The 20,427-nt window shown below is 37.0% G+C and overlaps 1 protein-coding gene across 6 annotated transcripts in view; it reads right to left on the bottom strand.

Moving 5' to 3' along the window:
* The window catches only part of znf217 (zinc finger protein 217), a 68,911-nt gene that overhangs the window by 23,015 nt on the left and 25,469 nt on the right, over positions 1–20,427 (bottom strand). For all 6 annotated transcript variants that reach the window (XM_039735385.1, XM_039735389.1, XM_039735386.1 and 3 more), the window contains 3 exons: positions 13,468–15,108; positions 8,843–8,968; positions 3,265–4,731 (listed from right to left, as the gene is read on the bottom strand). In XM_039735385.1, the coding sequence (XP_039591319.1) occupies positions 3,265–4,731; positions 8,843–8,968; positions 13,468–14,803 (2,929 nt within the window). In that variant the 5' untranslated portion in view covers positions 14,804–15,108. The remainder of the gene's footprint in view (positions 1–3,264; positions 4,732–8,842; positions 8,969–13,467; positions 15,109–20,427) is intronic.

Raw genomic sequence — 20,427 nt, 5'->3', positions numbered from 1 at the left:
AGCACAAGTGATCGATCGATAGATACTTTATTAATCCATCCATCCATCCATTATCCAACTTGCTATATCCTATCTACAGGGTCACGAGGGTCTGCTGGAACCAATCCTAGCCAACATAGGGCACAAAGCAGGAAATAAACCCCGGGCAAGGTGCCAGCCCACCACAGGGCACACGCGTGTGCACACACACACACACCAGGCACACACTAGGGACAATTTAGGATCGCCAATGCACCTAACCTACATGTCTTTGGACTGTGGGAGGAAACCGGAGTACCCGGAGGAAACCCACGCAGATACTTTATTAATCCCCAAGGGGAAATTCACATAAACTATAAAGGTTATTTGATTTTCCGATTTTTTTTTTGTGCACAAAAGGAATTTTCTTTTGGTTACTAGGTTAGTTTATGGTCACTGACAGTTGAAAATGTTACCAGTGCCTGGTATTTTCATTTTAACTGCATAACATCAAGTTAGTCAATGACAATACAAACTGCTTTCCAAGTACAAGGCACTGTTGGTCTGACCTTGCAGATCCACTGAATTGCTACAGCGACAGTTCTGCTTGGTATGCTTTACTTCCACTGTATCCAAAAAAAACCACAAGAGGGTGGTAGAAGCCTTCTTTTGCAAAGGAAAAATCATTTAATACTTCTATTTATTTGAACAGTAAAACAAACATCTATCCATTTTTTTAAACATTAAATATACTAAATATTTTAAATATAATATTTGTGTACTTTTTACTGAGCAATTTTAAAACTTCATTTCTATTTTTGTGATTTCATTTAGAGCTACAAGTAATCAATCATATCAATAATATCAATGATAAAACTACAGGTAGTCCCCAGGTTACGGACATCCGACCTACGACTTACTAACGAGGCCACAGCTGCGACACATACTCCTCAGTAAGTGCCACTCCGTCATCTTCGGCCTGGGGACGCTGCAAGCAGTGGCTGGACGGACGCTGGAGGGGGGCGATTTCACTGCTGGCACAGTGTAGTGTCCCTTGGGCGGCTCCTGGCGTCAAGCGGTTTCACTGTCCGCCCACCACACACGGCTGCCCCATTCGTTCTCAGTGTGTGGCTAGTAATGTTTCAAGCATTGGCTGGACGGAGGTTAGAGGGGGGGCGATTTCACTGCTCGCACAGTGTAGTGCCCCTCGGCGGCAAGTAGTTTCACTGCCCGTCCGCCACTCACGGCTGCCCCATTCGTTCTCGGTGGGCGGCTGGTAATGCTGCAAGTGGTGACCCTGTTGTGGCTGAACGGAGGCCATTGAGGGTGAATGGGATGGCAGGGGGTAGCACTGTAGTGTGCATCGGATGGCTGCCTATTGAATGGGGGTGATTCATTACCCGGCTTTGGCTGCACCATATTCGTTCTTGGTGGGTGGACACTGCAGGCAGCATATTGTAGTGGAGGTGACAGTGAGGTGGGCTGGTGAATAACCGTCCCTCGATCCCCTATTCATTCTCAATAGCAAGCCTGCATGTGCGGTTACGTACATAGCAGGAAGTTTTCTCTTGTCAGTACATCAGACGTGCTGATGAGGGGTGCCTTCCTGCTGTGATAGCATGTACGGTGCTGTGCAGAAGAGCTCATCTTAATCTTTTGTCTTCCCTTCAACAATGTCTCTGAAACACAAATCTGATGCAAGTGCTGGTGATACAGTAAAGAAGAGAAAAACCATCACCATTGAAAATAAAGAAGAAATAAAAAGGTCAGAGAGAGGTGAAACTCCATTATTCACTGGCAGAGCACTTGGTTACAGACGGTCAACAATAGCATTTACTAAATTAATTTATGTACCTGTTCCGACTTATATACAAATTAAACTTAAGTACAAACCTACAGTCCCTATCTTGTATGTAACCCGGGGAATGCCTGTAGATGGAAAATAATTTTGTTATTCATAACACTTAAGAAAGGGAAGTCAATGCTAGAGACTAAGCCTGGAGCATTTGAGGTTCATGTATGATCCAAGACATCAATGTATATAATAATTTTTCTGTGACATCTTTTAAGACAAAAGTTTACTTCAAAATGTACTAAGTTGAACTTCAGTGGCATGGGAGGCAGAATAGCAATGTATAAGTAAATGAAGAGAAAGCTTGTCTAAATAATAACAAAGCAGACACAGTGAGGTAAACAAGCATTTTTAGTGAGAGAAAAAAAACCTGGATCCATTTCCAAGAAGAGCATCCACTCCAAACCTGAAACAATAAAATGATACCCAAACCATGGCTAATAGACTTCCACAACCCCAAACAACCTACATGCATAGACAACTGTGAAACCAGTTAAAAATGTGTAATGCATTAAAAACTTTTAAAAAGTTTGTTGGATTTCAAATAAGCACCCTTCCCTATAAATATGTACCTTCTCTCACATTTGCAAAAAGCAGTCTTAATACCGTTATATTTTCACAGACCCACACTCATACCCAATGTTCTGTCTTCAGGGGCGCTGCTCCCAACCAAATCAATCTTTGATAAACTCTGCCATGTGCAAGTCATTCTTTAAAAATGTGCACGCTGAACATAAGTAAACAAGTTGCTTGAAACATATACACTCGCTCCTCAATTGGCAGCTCTAAAACTGCCTATTCTGGACATTATTCCAAAATACTCTTTAAAGTAGTATGCACCATACTGTTTCCAAATTTAATGTAATTTAGCACACCTAATTAGGAGTGAGACAAAAGAGAAAAATAGAAAAATATAAAAAGCCATAACAGCATTGATAAAGCTTCAAAATACAAACTTTAAACTTGTCAGGGTGCTAAAATTTGCAGAATTTCCCCATGGGATTAATAAAGTTTACCTTATCTATAAAGTAACTTTACCATTAATGTTGACAGTGATGAAATGCCATGCTTCTTGTATGGTGTGTGCTTTCAATCAACACAGAAAATATGTGTGGTACCATAAATTAAGGAGGCAGAGTCGAAGGTTTTGTGTACTGAATCCACAGCCCTGGTCCTAAGTACACATCTCAGTCATGATTCTTGAGAGGGAATAGCCGCTGGAACTGGAGTAATGCTATTGCTGACAGATTTCTCTACAGTGGCAGTGTACTTCTCAATATTCACTTAGTGTTGGGTTTTTGTTTACTTTAGGGGTTCTATTTTAATTTTAACCAAAATTGCAACTAAACTTCTAACACCATTCTGACATCTTCCATTTATATGATAAATTTACAACTAGCACATCTGTTACTTTCTGCTTTTATATATTTCAATATAACAAAAGAAAAATATACCTTCTACTCCTGCTGTGGAGACTTGGCTTGTGCTGGCAGAATTTGAACTGTATAAAGATGCTAGGTCACTGGGGCTGTAGGACCTGAGAATACTTAGAACATTCCAGTCTTGATCACTCACATTAGAAGATGCTAAGGATGTCTTCAGTGGAGAACCAGATGTAGCCCTTTTTGAAGGTAAACTCTCATGAGGAGATACTCGCATGTTCCTCCCAGATACTACCAATCTGCCATAGTTATCACCAATTCTGGAGTTTTTAAGTTCAGAGGAGGTTTGCAAAGGATTTACCAGTCCAGAACTCTTGAATCTTTTATTTGATGGCTCTCCAAAATCCACACAAGCAGAATTTGCAAGAACACTTGAGGGACCAGCCCTCAGATAGTCACTTTTCCATGTAACTCCATTTTTAGCACTTTGAGGCCACTGACCACGTCCTTCACAATCTGAGAAATTTGATCTAACTGGGAGGTAGTTCTCTCTTTTCCCTTGAGATTCACCATCTCGAGAATGCTGAGAAGGGCTTCGTTTTACATCTGCCCGAGGGGGGCATATATTTGAGGAAGAGTCGACTCTCATTTTCTTAGTCTCTCTTTCAGGCAAGTGTACAGTAGTCTGAGACAAATGAGGTAGAGTTGGTTTGCTCTGCACCTTTGGCTGCTGGCAAGGAGGAGACTTGGTCCTGCGGGGATAGCTTCTATAAATGGAAGGCAATGGTGACACGTCTTTTCCTTCCAAGGCAGGTGGGCAGCCAGTAAATCTTTTTTGTCTGACTGCCCCTCCAGTAGCCCTTAGTTTGTTCCTGTTGATACTTTCAAGTTTGGCTTTATGCATCAGTTTCTGGTGCATCAGAAGAACCTCTGGATGGAAGGTTTTAAAAGTGCAAGATAAGCATGTATTTACAGGTAAAGCACTCTTGGGAATTGAGGTAGAGGAAAGAGTAAGTGAAACTTTCAACGACAGGTTTAATGGAGTCTCTGGATGTTGTTCTGAGCATATGGGTTCTTCATTTTTGCATTTTAACTGTGTAGAATCCCCAGTATTTTGGCTGGAATGTTCTGCAGTAGCATCACTTGGCACAAGTAGACAATCTGCCCTTTGTTCTTTTACTTGCGGACTCCATTTAACACAGGAGGAAGGACTAACAGTAGATGTTTTTTTGGCATCTGCAGCATTTGCCAAACTGCTGTGAGGAGCTTTATCAAAAACCTTACTGGAAGGAATCCACATCTGCTTGGCTTGTTTCGTATTATGGTTAACATCAAGAATCTTTGTACTGCTTTTTGTGCTTGCCAGTTCTAGATGAGATTTATCTAAAGATGGTGGATGGCCCTCTGGTAGTAACAAAGGCTTAGAAGTCAGTTCATTATCCAACTGCTTGTCCTTGTGATGTCTCTCTAAGTGGTATCGAAGGGATGTTTTCTGAGCCGCAGCATAATCGCAAAATTCACATTTATAAGGTTTTTCACCTATAATTTAAAAGCAAATAGTAAAAAGCAGGACTAAAATATATTGGTTCCATGAAAATAGACATGCTTCAGAACTATGCATTGTTTTTCACCCGCAGTAATGACATGCTGTTATTTACCCCAGACACACTGACTGAAGGTATATTTATTAATTCTGAACACCACATCCTTTCCACATGGGACTCACACTGGAACATCAATAATGATGTAATATACAAAGGGATAAAAACCTAAAACAAATGTACCATTTGATTTAGGATATGTTCTAACATGTTAAATGACATATTTAGGTTGGACAAGCATTTATTTAAATATGTACACAAAGTGCTTTCAGAAAGATATAGTGCATATATACTGTATTATACAATTTTACAATTTCTGGAAGAGGTCTGGGCTCTCTCAGAATCATTGTTATTTAATAAAAATAAAAAAATTACAATTTATTTATATAGGGCCTTCCCCATGCTCAAAACACTTACAGTGGGTACGGAAAGTATTCAGACCCCCTTCAATTATTCACTCTTTGTTATATTGCAGCCATTTGCTAAAATCATTTAAATTAATTTTTTCCCTCATTAATGTACACACAGCAACTTTGACTGTTCTTGAATGGCCCGGCCAGAGCCCTGACTTAAATCCAATTGAGCATCTCTGGAGAGACCTAAAAATGGCTGTCCACCAACGTTTACCATCCAACCTGACAGAACTGGAGAGGATCTGCAAGGAGGAATGGCAGAGGATCCCCAAATCCAGGTGTGAAAAACTTGTTGCATCTTTCCCAAGAAGACTCATGGCTGTATTAGCTCAAAAGGGTGCTTCTACTAAATACTGAGCAAAGGGTCTGAATACTTAGAAAAACTGAAATATCACATGGTTCTTTTTTAATAAATCTGCAACAATTTCAAAAATTCTTTTTTTTGTTTGTCAATATGGGGTGCTGTGTGTACATTAATGAGGGAAAAAATTAATTTAAATGATTTTAGCAAATGGCTGCAACATAACAAAGAGTGAAAAATTGAAGGGGGTCTGAATACTTTCTGTACCCAAACCTACCTTGTAACAAACCTACTGAAAATTAAAGTTAAAATAGTGCATAGGCTATACTTTTTGAAGTATTTTGACAAATATGCATTCACTTAAAATCACCAGTATGTTTGAACATGAAAGATGTTGACCTTCATTACTGAGGCTTACCTATATAAGCCAAAATATACTCCCGAGGAGCTGTAACAGATAACTAGAGAATAAAGAGGGAGGAAGATCAAAATAGTCTTCCTGCTCTTGATACAGTAAGCTTTAAAAACTTGAATTTGGGGATTTTCTGCCATATTTCTCTGCAATTCCTCTCAAGCTCTGTGAGGCTGGGTTGATACCATTGGTGGACAGCTATTTTAAGGTCTCACCAGAGATCTTCTGATTGAGTTTGAGTTTAAGTCCAGGATCTGGCTGGACAACTCAAGGACATCACCAGAGCTGTCCCTAACCCATCCCTGTGTTGTATTGGCTTTGTGTTTAGGGTCATTATTTTGCTTTATGGTGAACCTTCAGGCCAGCATGAGGTATATGGCTGTCTGGAGCAGGTTTTCATTAAGAATATTTGTATTTTGACCCATTTAGCTTTCCCAAAACTTCATCTAGACTCCTACTTTCTACAACTGGAAAACATCCCCACACCATGCTTTAACAATAGAATGGTACTATACACAGGTGATGAACAGTATCTGGTTTCCTCCAGACAAGATATAATCTTGGTCTCGTCAGATCAGACAGTCATATTTCTCACAGTCTGATGGTCCTTCAGGTGTCTTTGTTAACCACAAATAGGCTTCCATGTGTCTTTTACTGAAGGAAGGATCACTCTGCAATAAAGCCCACATTAGTAGACTGTTGAAGTGGTGGCTGTCTTTCTAGAAGTTTCTTCCATCTCCACACTGGTTCTCTGGAATTCAATCAGAGCCACCATAGGGTTCTTGGTCACCTTTTTTAACATGGCATTCTTCCTTCTCCCATTATTAATTTCGCTAGGCGGTTATTTAAGAATCATGAGGACAACTGTGCTCTTGGGAATCTTCAATGTTGAAAAACATGAAGGGGTCTGACTACTTTCTGAATCCACTGCATGCTATAGAGTGGGAATTACTACTACAGTCATTGGCAAACCTAGGCCTGTCAGCTGAAAAGACCATTTTATCTTGTGGTTTTGTGATTGTCAGTAGAGACCAATTCACAGTCGAATACTAGTATGTACTTCTAGGGACCTTTTCGATTTTACAAAATAAACTGGAAAAAGTAACTGTGACAGAAATAACCAATGCATAGCTTTTGGCATAGCAAGTTTATTAATTCACTCATTCCATAACAATGTGTCATAGCTGCTATATACGAGGCACTCATCTGTGCTAAACTTACAATTCCAACTACATAGACCTATTTCCTACATTAGCTCCAAAATATCACCTTTGGATGATATTTGGAACAATAATTTGCTTCTACTTTTAGGTAAAAATTAGATTTAAATTAGTAGATTCACTTAAAAAAGATATTTTAATGGGATTTCAGAATTAACTTAAGTGCTACCTGCCATAGCCTTTTATTATAATAAACAAAAAAACAGCAGAGGATAAAACATGTGGTCACAGTGTTTGTGAATTTCCCCTTGGGATTAATAAAGTATCTATCTATCTCTCTACTGTTTATTTTCACAATATATTATATATATATATATATATATATATATATATATATATATATATATATATATATATATATATATATATATATATATATATATATATATATATATATATACACACACACCATGTTGGCTATATAGATATTCTGCACTAAATAGATACAAAGAAATGTTATTTCTAGATTCTAGTTTGACAAAGCTTGTAATAAAATTGTCTCTTTCCACCCTCCTTTTATTATCATGACTTGTTTTGCTAAACAAAGGGCTTTTTAGCTTCAGACTGGACATATTTAAGATCTTTAAAGGGTGATATACCATGTTATACTAAACTGCAACATATAGCTTCAATCAAGAAACAAGTGCCAGGGGTAAATGATAGCATGCTATGTTGCATAAATATAGGTCACTTTAAAATCACTGAATTTATCCATTAAAATATGGGTCATAATAGTACCTGAATATTATTGTCTAATTTCTATTATACCCAGCTGTTCAATGTATGAATGTAATAATTGTAAAAATATAACACATCATACCACTGCTCTAATAGTAATTTTCAATGTTGAAACAATGTTAACAGGTGATTTGATTATTTTGCAGCTCAAAAGAAAAATAGTGATATCTGGACTAAATGCACTTTACTCAGAGCATACCCTTGGCAACTGAATCATAGTAGAAGTGTAGTTTTTGTAAGCATATATTTTGCAGGTGAAAGACCAGATAGAAATCCACCGATATGTCTATCTTCCACTACTGGAAGACAGGCAATGGTAGTTATTTTCTTGTATCATCTACTCCATAATTCTGTCAGTACTTAGTTACCAGTGTAATGAGTGCTAATTTGAATGCTATACATCTTCAGCATGCACCCTTACAAGAAATTACATTTAAAATTTTTATCATTAAGTTAAATACGTTATATATACTTTGAATGAAAACAGGGAAACAGTTCTTCATTTTAAATATACATTTCTTTTACGTCTAATTGAAAACATCTTCTATTAGGCATTCAATATTAGCAAAAGATATGAACTTAAGAAAAAAAGCAATTGGTAGTATGCCTCTAATACAGAGATCATACAGTGACATGCTTTGGTCCTAAATAAAAACACAATTATCAGCTGGTGACCAGATATCCAAAAACTTGATTTTGTGAAGTTTGCTAAAGCAAAAATCACAAATTGTACATACATGAGATGCCTAGCATCACTTTATCTCCAGTGGCTGCTCAGAATACCAGCATCACCATCTCTTTCCAAGAGAAAAAAAAAAAAACAGATTTGTTGGAAGGAGAACAAAACAGAGAGTATCAATACTTGTAGTGTACGACCCAGTAAATAAAAATGAAACATAAAAAACTATACAATATAAAAATAGTGACAAGTATTTAATGTGGTGGGAAACATGGTAGAAAATTACCTGTGTGTGTCCTGAGATGAATGTTGAGGTAATAGTTTGAACGGAAAGTCTTTCCACAGTAACTGCATTCTCGTGAAGAACCAAAGTTTTTGCCTTTCCCTTTTTCAGAACCATCTTCACTTTTATCTGTTCAAAAAAAAATGCACAAAGTGTGTACAGCTATGAACATTTAAAAAAGTATGAGCAGTTAATCACATATTCTGAGTAAAATTAAAAACTGAAGGAATGTAGCAAAACCACACCTTGCAAGTTTACAATACGTATAAAAGCAAAAAGACCTTTTCAATATTTAGCCATTGTTTCCCCCCCCAAAGTGTTAGTTTACATTGCCTAGAAAACACTACAAATTACCAACAATACAGCATGAGGCAAAGACTAATGTGAAGACAGCCTAGTACTACTAAATAAACTTCAAATGATGAAAATGAAGAATTGCTGATGTGAATGGATATGTATAAGAAAAAATGAAAAGGATGCCTTTCTTCATTAACTACAGTATATTAATTTCAAGAGCCAATTTCTTTACTTCTCCCTTTCTCAAAACAAAATGTGTGCTTACTTGACATGAATTTTACTAGGCATGGGGAGATATACAAGGTAGCTATTTAGCTGTAAGGGCTGGCATACATTATGTGCTTTAAACTCTACTTTTGAGCTCCCAAGTGATTTCTCAAACTAGCACAAATCTGTGAAAAAGTTAACGAAGGTCACAAAGTTGCTACTTTCAAGGTATAACATATGATGTGACCAGAACCAAGGGGCTTATGGGTTCCTGATAATTTTTTTGGCATGCCAAAAAAAAAATTCAGGCATGGTCAGCTTGAGTTCATCAGGTTTAATATGGCATCCACACCAATTCTGTGTTTCAACTCCCACCCAAACTGCTGATGACATAACAAGTGACAGCACAATGTATGGCTGTCCTAAACTAATACGTGACACATGAACGCCCTAAATGATGCAGGCTTTATACAATATCAACCTTCTTGCTATCTGGTGCTGGCAAAATTAAAACACCAGAGACTAAGGTCTAAAAATAAATTTGGGACAAACGTGGTTGATACATTGCAATGCTGGAATATCCAGCAATCAGCAAAATTAAGAAAATGAGGAGGTAAAAAGATGTTAAGCTATGTACAACGTCAGATCCATGCTAGCTATTACAGTATTTCCTCATGGGATTAACAAAGTTTATCTAACCTAATCCAAGATACAAGCTATCATTGGGTTCAAGTATTGAAATATCAGTCAGATTTAAAATGCGGACTCTACCAATACATTTTAATGCCTCTTAAACTTTGCATTAACACATAAAACTTTGGTCATATCCGACTATGGGGATGGAATACAATAATGCACCTTTAGGATTTTTAGCTTTGATAGCAAATCAGGAATAACAAAAGACTCAAATGAGAATCAACTGTGAGTGGAACTATCTATATTCTGCATTTGATGTCTTAACATAAGGACAGACATTCTTATTTCCAGTTTTGGACATCAGAGCCATGTAGGGGATGGTGAAGGCACAGAGTATAAATTACAAATATACAAGAATGACAAATCTGTTAATCCACAAAAAAAGTGTATAGTGATATAGCTAGTATCTACTAGGAGGGTTCACACCACTTGATGTACATTTTACCTAGCACAAAGAATCAGTGATAGACTACTCTCAATATTAATTTAATATGTTTTTATTCAGATGTATCCATTAACATCATCCTCGGTCTTATATTTGTTTATTGCTAGACTTAGTTATGTTTATCAGCTTTAGGACAGGAAATACCCATGTTTTGTGTCTTCAATATTCTAGACACCTTCATGTGAAGGTGTTTCATTTTAGCCTTTAATTTTATGGTTGCTTGAGTGCCAGCCACATACAAAGACATTTAGCAAGCATTACAGAATCATTCCAAAGGTAGTAAAATGCTTCAAAAATAAACTTAAGCCCAGAGAGTTATAAAACAAAAAAGAAATAAAGTTTTGCTGCTTTAATCAGGTCATTTCAAAGCAAAAGACCAGGTTTAACATTCTAATAAATAGTACACAAAAAAGATGTCTCTTTCTCTCTCCCTCAGATTCCAACGTGAACAATATTTTCTTGCAGTTGTACTAACTTTTGAACTACAGTTTATACTGTCCAATCTGGGTGATCTATTTGGTTTCCTGATGCAAGGTAGGAACTAGCATTCTAATAAATTACTCTACATGTTAACAGAAAATGTGTCCATTATAAAGATTTAGCTTTGGTTAGTGGATAAGTGTGAAAAAGACTATAGACAAAGCCCAACGTTACATATTATTTTGAACTAAAAATCTGTGTTAATATATAATATTCCATTACCGTTGCACACTTGGATAAAAAATGCTTGATGCCAACTCAAACCCCTCCATAACAGAAAGTATGCATCACTGACCACCCCTCTCATTGTTAGTGGTAAAAACAGAAGAAAAAAATGCAGTGTAAAAATTAGACCTTTTCAAACAATGTAATGGAATAGAGAAGCACCAAAGAAAAGCATCCCAGAGGGAACAATACATCTCACAGGCGTATAAAATAATTATCCATGTATACAATTCCACGTTTTAAGTTGTTATTTGTAAGTTTTGAAAACATATTTATATCAAGAATAAACAGCAATGACCAAAGCCAATCTTAACTATTACGGCTTATGTTAATTTTTTTCTGGATGTCTCTCTCTTTATTTCGAGGATTTATGCCACTCTATAAATCTTAGTAAACAATATATTTCTTTAAATAGCAATGTAGATCATGAATTTGTAACAGGATATAAAAGGAGTAAATCCAAATGGACACCTGTGAAATAATGGACACATGCCATAATCTTTATGATTACATCTTAGATCTAGAAGATGCAGCACCCATTAATTTCCAAAGGCAGTTAACAAAATTCAGCTGGGCGACAGCCCACTCCACTGCATTCGCAGACCCACAATAAATTATATGTGGTGATTTTAATTAACATTGTATATATAAAATAATGCAGAAATAAGCAATTCAAAAGGTTTTCCCACCACTATAGGTTTTGAAGCAATGCATTTGATCGCTCTATGTCAGCAAGACTACAAGTACGACAAAGCTGTACATCCAAAAGTACAATTCAAAATGTTTTGTTTTATATCTAATCAAATAATTTGTGTCGAAACTACTGTGAGGTAAGACTGATATGCACCATGAAAAATTAGAAAACAGTTATAAAGAGAAGAGACCATCATAGGGGAAGAGAAGATTGGCTTTATGCCAGGGACAGGAGCAACTGATGCAGTCTTTGCATTGAGACAGTTCATAGTGAAACATTGAGAAAAAAAGACAACATTGCAAATTGTGTTTGTTGATTTGGAGAAGGCTTATGATAGAGTGTCATGTAAAGAGTTAGGAGGTGCATGGGAGAGAATGGAGTACCAGAGAAGCATGTGAAGACTGCCTAGCATATAGTTTTTTTGTTCTTTATTTCACCTTATACAATTTCTTGTATTAGGAATTTGTTCATGTTCGCATACCCCTTGGGGTCAGAGCGCAGGGTCAGCCATTGTACAGCACCCCTGGAGCAATTGAAGATCAAGGGCCTTGCTCAAGGGACCAGCAGAGAAGGATCTCTTTTGGCAATGATGGCGATACCAGTGCAGATCCTAGCCTCAGAGCTACCACTGTGCCCTTAATATGTATGAGAGAGTGAGGAAACAGGTAAAAGCATTGTTAAGGTAACAGACAAGATTTCAGAGTAGGCCTGCACCAGGGACCTTCATTAAGTCCCTACCTCTTCGATCTATGGATGAGTTGTGTCACGGGACAAAAGCTGATGAAACTGTCTTGTGAAGCACCAGAAAAGAGGAAGTGGAAAGGAAGTTGGAAGAATGGAGAAATGTTTTGTAGAGGATTAAAGATACATAGGAAGAAGACATAATATATGAGGTTTAATTATGATCAGCATTTAGAAGTTAACCTACAGGGAGAGCTACTGAAAAAGAGTGGATAAACTTAAATATCTAGGATCAGTGGTAGCCCAAGACTGAAAATTAGGTTCACAAATAAACCAGAGAATGAACTGCAGATAGAACAATTGAAGAAGGTATCAGAAGTATTTTGTGATCAAAGAATTGCCATGAACGTTAAAGGTAATGTTTTTAAGACTGTGGTATAACCCACAATGACGTAAGGAGCAGAGACATAAGCAGTAAAGGGAGCACAGGAGAAGTCAGATGTACCAATAATGAGAATGCTGAGATGGATGTGTGAAGTTACAAGACAGAATAAGAAATGAGACAAACACAGGTACAAGAAAAGTGGGAGAGATATCTAAGATATCTAGGTTGAGGCCAAGATTTGAAGGAAAAGGGTCTGACTGGAGAGGAAGTGTAAGATCATGCTGCATGGAGAAGGTTGGTCAAGCACATTGACCTCATACAGAAGTGGAAAAAGTCAGAGAAAGAACAATAATTAAATAATTCTAAGTCACTAAATAACACATATTAGACTTTATAAAAGGTCCTTTTTCAATACAACCTAAACCCTGGGGTGTTACTTTCAAGCATTTTAAGTAATTACTGTTGTACCAACTGCTCATCTCACAATGGTCATGTGATCATTTATTTGATATTCCTACCTGAATTAAATGCTTCACCATGGTTGCCTTCTTCTGAACCATCTTCTGAACCCTCTTCAGCTCTGTCCACTCCACTTTCCACACAGCTAATGCTCAGAGGTTTTCCATCAATTGAGACAGTTGGGCTCTCAGCACCACCCCGCTCCTTCCTGTGTATCCTGGAATGCAGCACAAGTTGGTGATAGGTTCTAAACATTTTTCCACATTCACTGCACTGAGTAGGTTTGTCCTTGCCATGCAACAGCTTTCCATCAAGCTCAGGGGAAAGTGGATCTCCGCTACTATGCTTAACTCTACCTACACCTGAAAAGCCTTCCTTAATTGGTTTGTAACTTTTTTCGGCAGACCAAATTTCATTCAGTTCTTCTTTATCAGAGGAGGAATCTTCATTGTCAGTGTAAACTTCCTGACCAGGCTCTTTGGATTGCCCTGGCCCTACAGCAACCTTACCTTTGGTTGCAAGCTGCCAGGCTTGGTATGTATTAAATGGGTCAAGCTGCACAATCCATTTGGCAGATTTTTCTTCTCTGTGTTGTACTTCTGAAGTATGGGGACGCAAATTAAGGAAATGAAGAAAGGACTCCTGTGAGAACGGCTGCCCTGTGATAAGTTGTCCTTCAACAGCTCTGTCATCCTCATCATTAGGCTCCAATTCCCTAGTGTGTACCTTGCTGTGTTCCATTAAAATCTCCTTACTGGAAAACAGGAACCCACAAACCATGCACATTTTATAGGGAGAACTCACACTTGATATGATAGAGTCCTGAATGACATTGTTGATAAATGCAGGAAGCTCCACATCCTGTTGAGGCTTGTTACGAGATCCAGGTTTACCTGAGTGTGTCCTCATGTGGTTTTTCAGGAACCAGGGTTCTTTAAAGCGTCTGCCACACACATTGCAGCTGTATGTGAAGGAGTCTTTGTGCTTTCTCATGTGAGCCTCCAGTTCTGTAGCATCCTCTAGGACCATGGCACACACCTCACAGCTGAACTCATCTTTATCATCATGTACTGATGGCTTGACTTCTAAGTTACCATTCTCTCTTGCACTCAGTAACTCTGCCTCCACTCGCAGGACAGCAGGTTCACAAAGTGTTGTACGATGCTGTGTTAACACATGACTGCCTAGCTCCTCCTGATGTTTGAAGGTTTTTTCACAAAACATGCAATCCAAAGGCATGCAGCTTTCCACCTCGGGCAAACTCTTTTCATGAACGTTCATATGTAAGGTCATACTAGAGCCAGATCCTGGCATGTTAGCACTTGTGCTTGTCAAAGAGTCTTGATCAAGCCCATCAGGGCTTTCTACATAGGCTAATAAAGGGTGGGTAGGCATGGTTTCTTAAATAAAAACACCCAAATCAAAGCCAACCACTATCTAGTTGAGAAACCACAGAGCACCAGGTTAGGGTTCAAAGTCCTAATCATGCAACAGGATTCTGTTTGCTTTTCTTCTAAACTTAAACATATTAAAGTTGTTTAATTCCTCTTGAAACAAAGATGCTACTTGAATTTAATGACTGAAAACTGCTGTAAGAGCCAAATAAATTGATGCCTTCTCATGCTGTCCCTCAAGTACAAAAGGAATGTATGCCTGATGCCACTGGAATCCAGAAGAATGATACTATTGGCAACCAGCACCTGCAAAACACAGCAAAAATAAATTGAAAAAAAAAAAAAGTTTCTAAATTATTACAAAACTTAACATGCCAAAACTAATTTGTGTAAAAATTAGTGCTTTACTATAAAAACTTGCTCATTCATTTATTTGCAGGTTCATTCCCTGTACAATTTCTTCATTTTAGTTTCCCATGAACTGTCTTTTTCACATATCTGCTAGCATTTCTGGCTCAGGAAGATGTACACCCAGTGCATGTTGCAAAACAAACTACCAACTACATACTTCATTAGAGCTTTACTCTATATTTTCTTAATCACACAAGTGCAACATCCAACAAGCTACAAACAAAACATTATATAGTATATTAGCTGCAAAATTAAATTAAGTCTAAGAAACAGCAGAATGCACATCAGCCAAGGCATGATGAAGCTAGAATACTAGTATATTCATATAAAGTATGTTAATACTAGCATTAAAGAAAACCTATGAGTTGAATACCCATATAAAGATTTTAAATCATAATCATTTTACTCATAAAATACAACTAAATATTAAATACTTTGACAAACAAAACACCATCTTCAATCCAAGTGATGTTAATATCACAGTTCATTTTTACATTTCTCATATAGGTCTCTTCCATTCTGTTTTGCTTCTCTATGTCTGTGGCGGCACTTGGTCTGTCTTAATAGTGGATGCACCATGGGACATGATTTTTAGACAACTTCAGTCCAACTGAAAAGGTTTTCAGTTGCCTATAGAATTAACCTTTTCACAATGCAGCTGGCGTTGGACAGTTAGAATTTGAACAAAACCACCCTGTATGTATTTTTACATATATATTGCATGCTTCTGTTGCTGTTTCAATATAATGTGTTTATTTTATTAAACTACTGAATTCCATCCATGGCTCATAAGTAGAAATGTCCTTAAAAAGAATCTGCAAGGAAAGTGGCTTAAGGCACATTTACTGCAATGTTTCAATGAATGGATGATACCCTGATTTACTATATCGCTTCAAAAAAATTAGTGCATGCTGAACCACAGATATGCTACAAAACAGATATGCAAAAATATGAACTAGTCTCTCACAAAAATACAAACCATGCATTACAACAATTACTTTATAGGTTTAAAAGATCATTATTATTACATTCACAGAGTACAGTACTTGCATGTTCTAATTACCATGCAGCAAGCCATCACTCGATGTTATTTACCTAAAAAATCTAAGATTTGTCCTGTCTATAGAGGTTTTAGACAGCTTTTTTTTTTTGGTTACTTTTAACCGGTATGTCTTTGATGATCTTTATGCCATGACTTTGAAACTTGCCAGTTAGTCAATGAAAGGTTACTGTAATCCTACAAAAATGTGTTTCTCAGTATTAAACATTGATTGTAGTAGCAACTTACATTGGTCAAGAAAGTAACTATAGGCCAAAAATGAAGTCTCTTAGATTATTCTGATTAAGAACATTAGTGTCTTTATTGTAATGGTCTACAGGATTGCCAAACTATTCACAGTCCTGATGAAGATCCTAGTTTTTTCCATCTGTTCATTAACTCCAGTTCTTCTGACCATTAACAAATATATGAGCGTAGGTGAAAATACAGATTTTTTTTTTTTTTTCTCTAGTAACTCAAAAACTTTATTAAGGAACTACTCTCTGCCACAATCATCCAGGAAGGGAATATCCATATATTATATTACAGCTCAACAAACAATGTACACTGGGAAATGTAAGTAACACAGTGACACTTTGGTATTCTTGACACAACAAAAATCAGAACAGTGATTTTCATTTCTCTCTCTCTTTATCTAAGAAATCCTTGTAAGTTTGTTAATGTAGAAACATTCCAGATTTGGTCAAATAAGTCACACCATTATAAATTTGGACTGATGGGTTACAGTGAAGAGTGGAAGAGAGAGACAGAACAGTTACTACGTTATTACAGCTCTCAATTTTTCACAGGTTTTGTACTGGATACCCAAGTTTTTAACACACTTCCAAAAATGTGGAGCCTAGGTTGGTTTATGGATCAAAACTGGACTAATATGAATAAGTGAGAAATCCTATTCAAGGTTTCTGCCTTGTATCCAATGCTGTCTAGATCAGTGTTTCTCAACCTTTATGGTCATATGACAGTTTTAAGTTCATTGGTGATGAACATGCAGCAATTAAAAAAAGTGTTTTTTGGCCTCCCTTAGAAACAACTATGACTTGAACAGCTGGGCTACCACACTGATGAAACAAGTGATTCAAAGAGATCCCCCTTGATGAGAAACAAGCACACTACCGATAGCTTGGTATTCCCCATTGGTGAAATGACAGCAATTACAAATGGGGAACAATGTCGTCCATTGCTGTTGAGACCCACTGGGACCCAATAATGGTATCCTGTGAGAATACTGGAAACGCTGGTCTAGATTAAACCTAGGCTGAGCTGTGCCATTCGCCAAAGGAGTAAGAAAAGTGTTTCTTAAAAGTCAAATCCTAATTCAGGAATCACTTTCAAAATGAAGAGGCACTAAACATTCAAGTTTACATGAGGAAACATTACCTTTACAATTTTCTGAAAAGCATAACACACAAAATTCTGTTTAACAAATAACTTAAACACATCCTTATGAGGTTGGTGAAATGAACTTGAACTCTTGGGCACTAGAATCCCCAAATTACATATCTTCATTCAAAAGCATACAAAATAAAAAAAAAATATTGAACATTTTTTTTTTTTTAAATCGACTACCGAGACTGAGAACTGCTTTCAGAAATGACATTGTTCGAGGGCAGGATATTATCTTTATATTTGAACTTAGAGGTATTATTCATCCACAATAAGCTTACACAGAGAAATTTGTAGCAGTTCATAAACACCACAAACAGAAAGAAGTATGGTTTGCAAAGTATAGGGTGGTCCAGATCCAATTATGCAATTTTCATTATGTTATAACTTAAGTTTATTACATAGAAAAATCAGCCGAAAAATCACAGACCATTGAGAAGTGTGCGAACTGACAACATGAAGAATCGTCTTTGGGCCGAACTGGAATCGTCCCTGCATAAATCAAAAGTCATCCAGACGATCTGGATCTGCATAATTAGATCTGGACCACCCTGTAGTATGACCATAAGTGGAACTACAGACAAACTAGATTAACTTGGGGTGTTTGTGCTATCACTCTATATTTACTTCATGCAGTGATGTTTGTATCCTTGTTTGTAAAAGTCAGCTCAAGCGGGCTGCATCAGGTATGGGCACCTGACCTGGTAACACCTGCTTCAGTTGTACCTAAAACCTTGTTATGATGAAAGGAACTTGGAGATAAACCAAACAGCTGATGTTAATATGGCAAATGCTTTTATACTGGACTAATTACCACTAATGCGTGAAACAGAGTAATCTATGATATATTTGCTTATTTTAGAAGCTTACAGATGAGCAAGCTATCTGCCAAAATAAAAACCTTAAAATACAAACTGAACCTAGAATGTTCTGTTTGGTAGCAGTTGCAGCAACAGTGCAGACACATAATTGCTTAGTATAGCATCAGACATAGTAGCAGTAGTCTACCACTCAATCCTGCTTCTCATTAAACCTTGGAGAGCATCAGCTCCGGAACAGCTTTTGAAACAGTCACCATTACAGAAGACAGGTTATACCAAGCTACAAGAAAATGAATCAGATTAAATGCTTTCCTTCCTCTGCAGATGGTTACAACAGGGATCTTTTTGTTCAAAAAAAAAACAAAAACTGTATATTCTTTACTACTGTAATCTCATATTAATATCTGATGGCACTTCACATATTCAGAAACTGATGAAACACTTTCAAGAACATGTATCACTCACTCATCTTTTGACATACATGCATCTTGATTCCAACCAATCTGCTTAAAAACCTACCACATATGGACAATAATGGTATAATACAGTGTATGTCAATATTTGGAGCATGGTGCATTCCACTTTAGTGGGGAGGTAACATGGTGCACTCCATTCCATGGAGGAGCTCAAAAGTCTTTCTACAGAGGCACACCCAACATTGACATACTTGCTTGGAGAATTCCATCAAACTACCTTCAGCAATACTTTTGTCACCCAAATGTTTTACATTGTTCTTCTTTTACTAGTGCATAACATAAAAAAACTAATTTTCCCTTTTAAAGGTAAACACTGGTGCTGTCCTTCACTAACTTCCACTTAAAATGTATGTGGATATGTCTTCAAACGCATATATGAATAAATATTTTTATTCTCATGCCTGCTTTTTCCAAATTAGTGTCAAAGATCAAGTGCAGGGCAGGAATCTTCCCAAAACTTGAAACACATCTATACTGGGCCTATCTGGAATTGATAGTTTAACTATCCTCCACATTTGTGGAAGTGGGAAACCTCTGGACCACACAGAGGTGTTCCCAGAAAAAAAGTATGTATATGTATGCATATATACATACACACATACAAAGTACAAACACATATAGACTTTCAGTATGTCAGTCAAAATATAATATCAAATCAGAACTGAACAGAAGCCAAAGAACTAAGGTGTCAAGCCTGAATTGGTCCATAAATAATACAGAAAAAAACAAATGGGAATGTAACTGGAAACAAGTAGTGCTGAAAACCATGAAGACTTCTAGCATCTGCTTTATCATATGTATAGACCACAGCTGTATTTTGTAAATTTCAAAAACAATGGACACTAAATAACTAAATCCACAAATGTTCTGTGTTGATGAGGAGCTAATTTTCCAATCCATCAATAAGTTATCAATGTATTAATAAAAGGGTGCTTCCCATAGGTTCCATTATCACTTTTTAGACATATAAATACAATGGACATTGCCATAAGATTTAAAAGTAGCAAGCAATATTAAGTATTTTAAATTCCTTTTCTCACCCGGTTATAAAAACCAATGTTAAACAGTTAACTGAAATGAAAGCAACAGGTAGAGGCTTCCTGGGTCTCAATTCTCCAAACAAGCGGAAATTCAGCAAAATGTGGTTTCTTTCACACAGAAACCCTAGCCTCCACTTAGTCTGAAAGAGAGCACTTTGCTATTTCTCACCAGCACAGAGACATTTCTGACTTGTTTCTTTTAATCCCAAAGCAGGAAATGACTTTTTCATCATACTGAAATGACTTCAGAGAAAACAAGTGAAAGAAAAGAAAGAATATCAATTAGCTCAAGGCAAAGACCAAGTGTAAAGCAAGAGAAGGGATTTGCTTTAGACATATTGAGCTCTCACAGTAACCCCATAATTTCAACTGTTTTTGACACAAGTGACTGCAAATTGAAATTATTGGCAATGTTTTTAATTGTTGGAAATATA

Source organism: Polypterus senegalus, chromosome 14 (genome assembly GCF_016835505.1).
Source record: "Polypterus senegalus isolate Bchr_013 chromosome 14, ASM1683550v1, whole genome shotgun sequence".
NCBI lineage: Eukaryota > Metazoa > Chordata > Cladistia > Polypteriformes > Polypteridae > Polypterus > Polypterus senegalus.
Note: the sequence above shows the minus strand (reverse complement) of the source record. Positions and strands in the feature narration are given on the sequence as shown.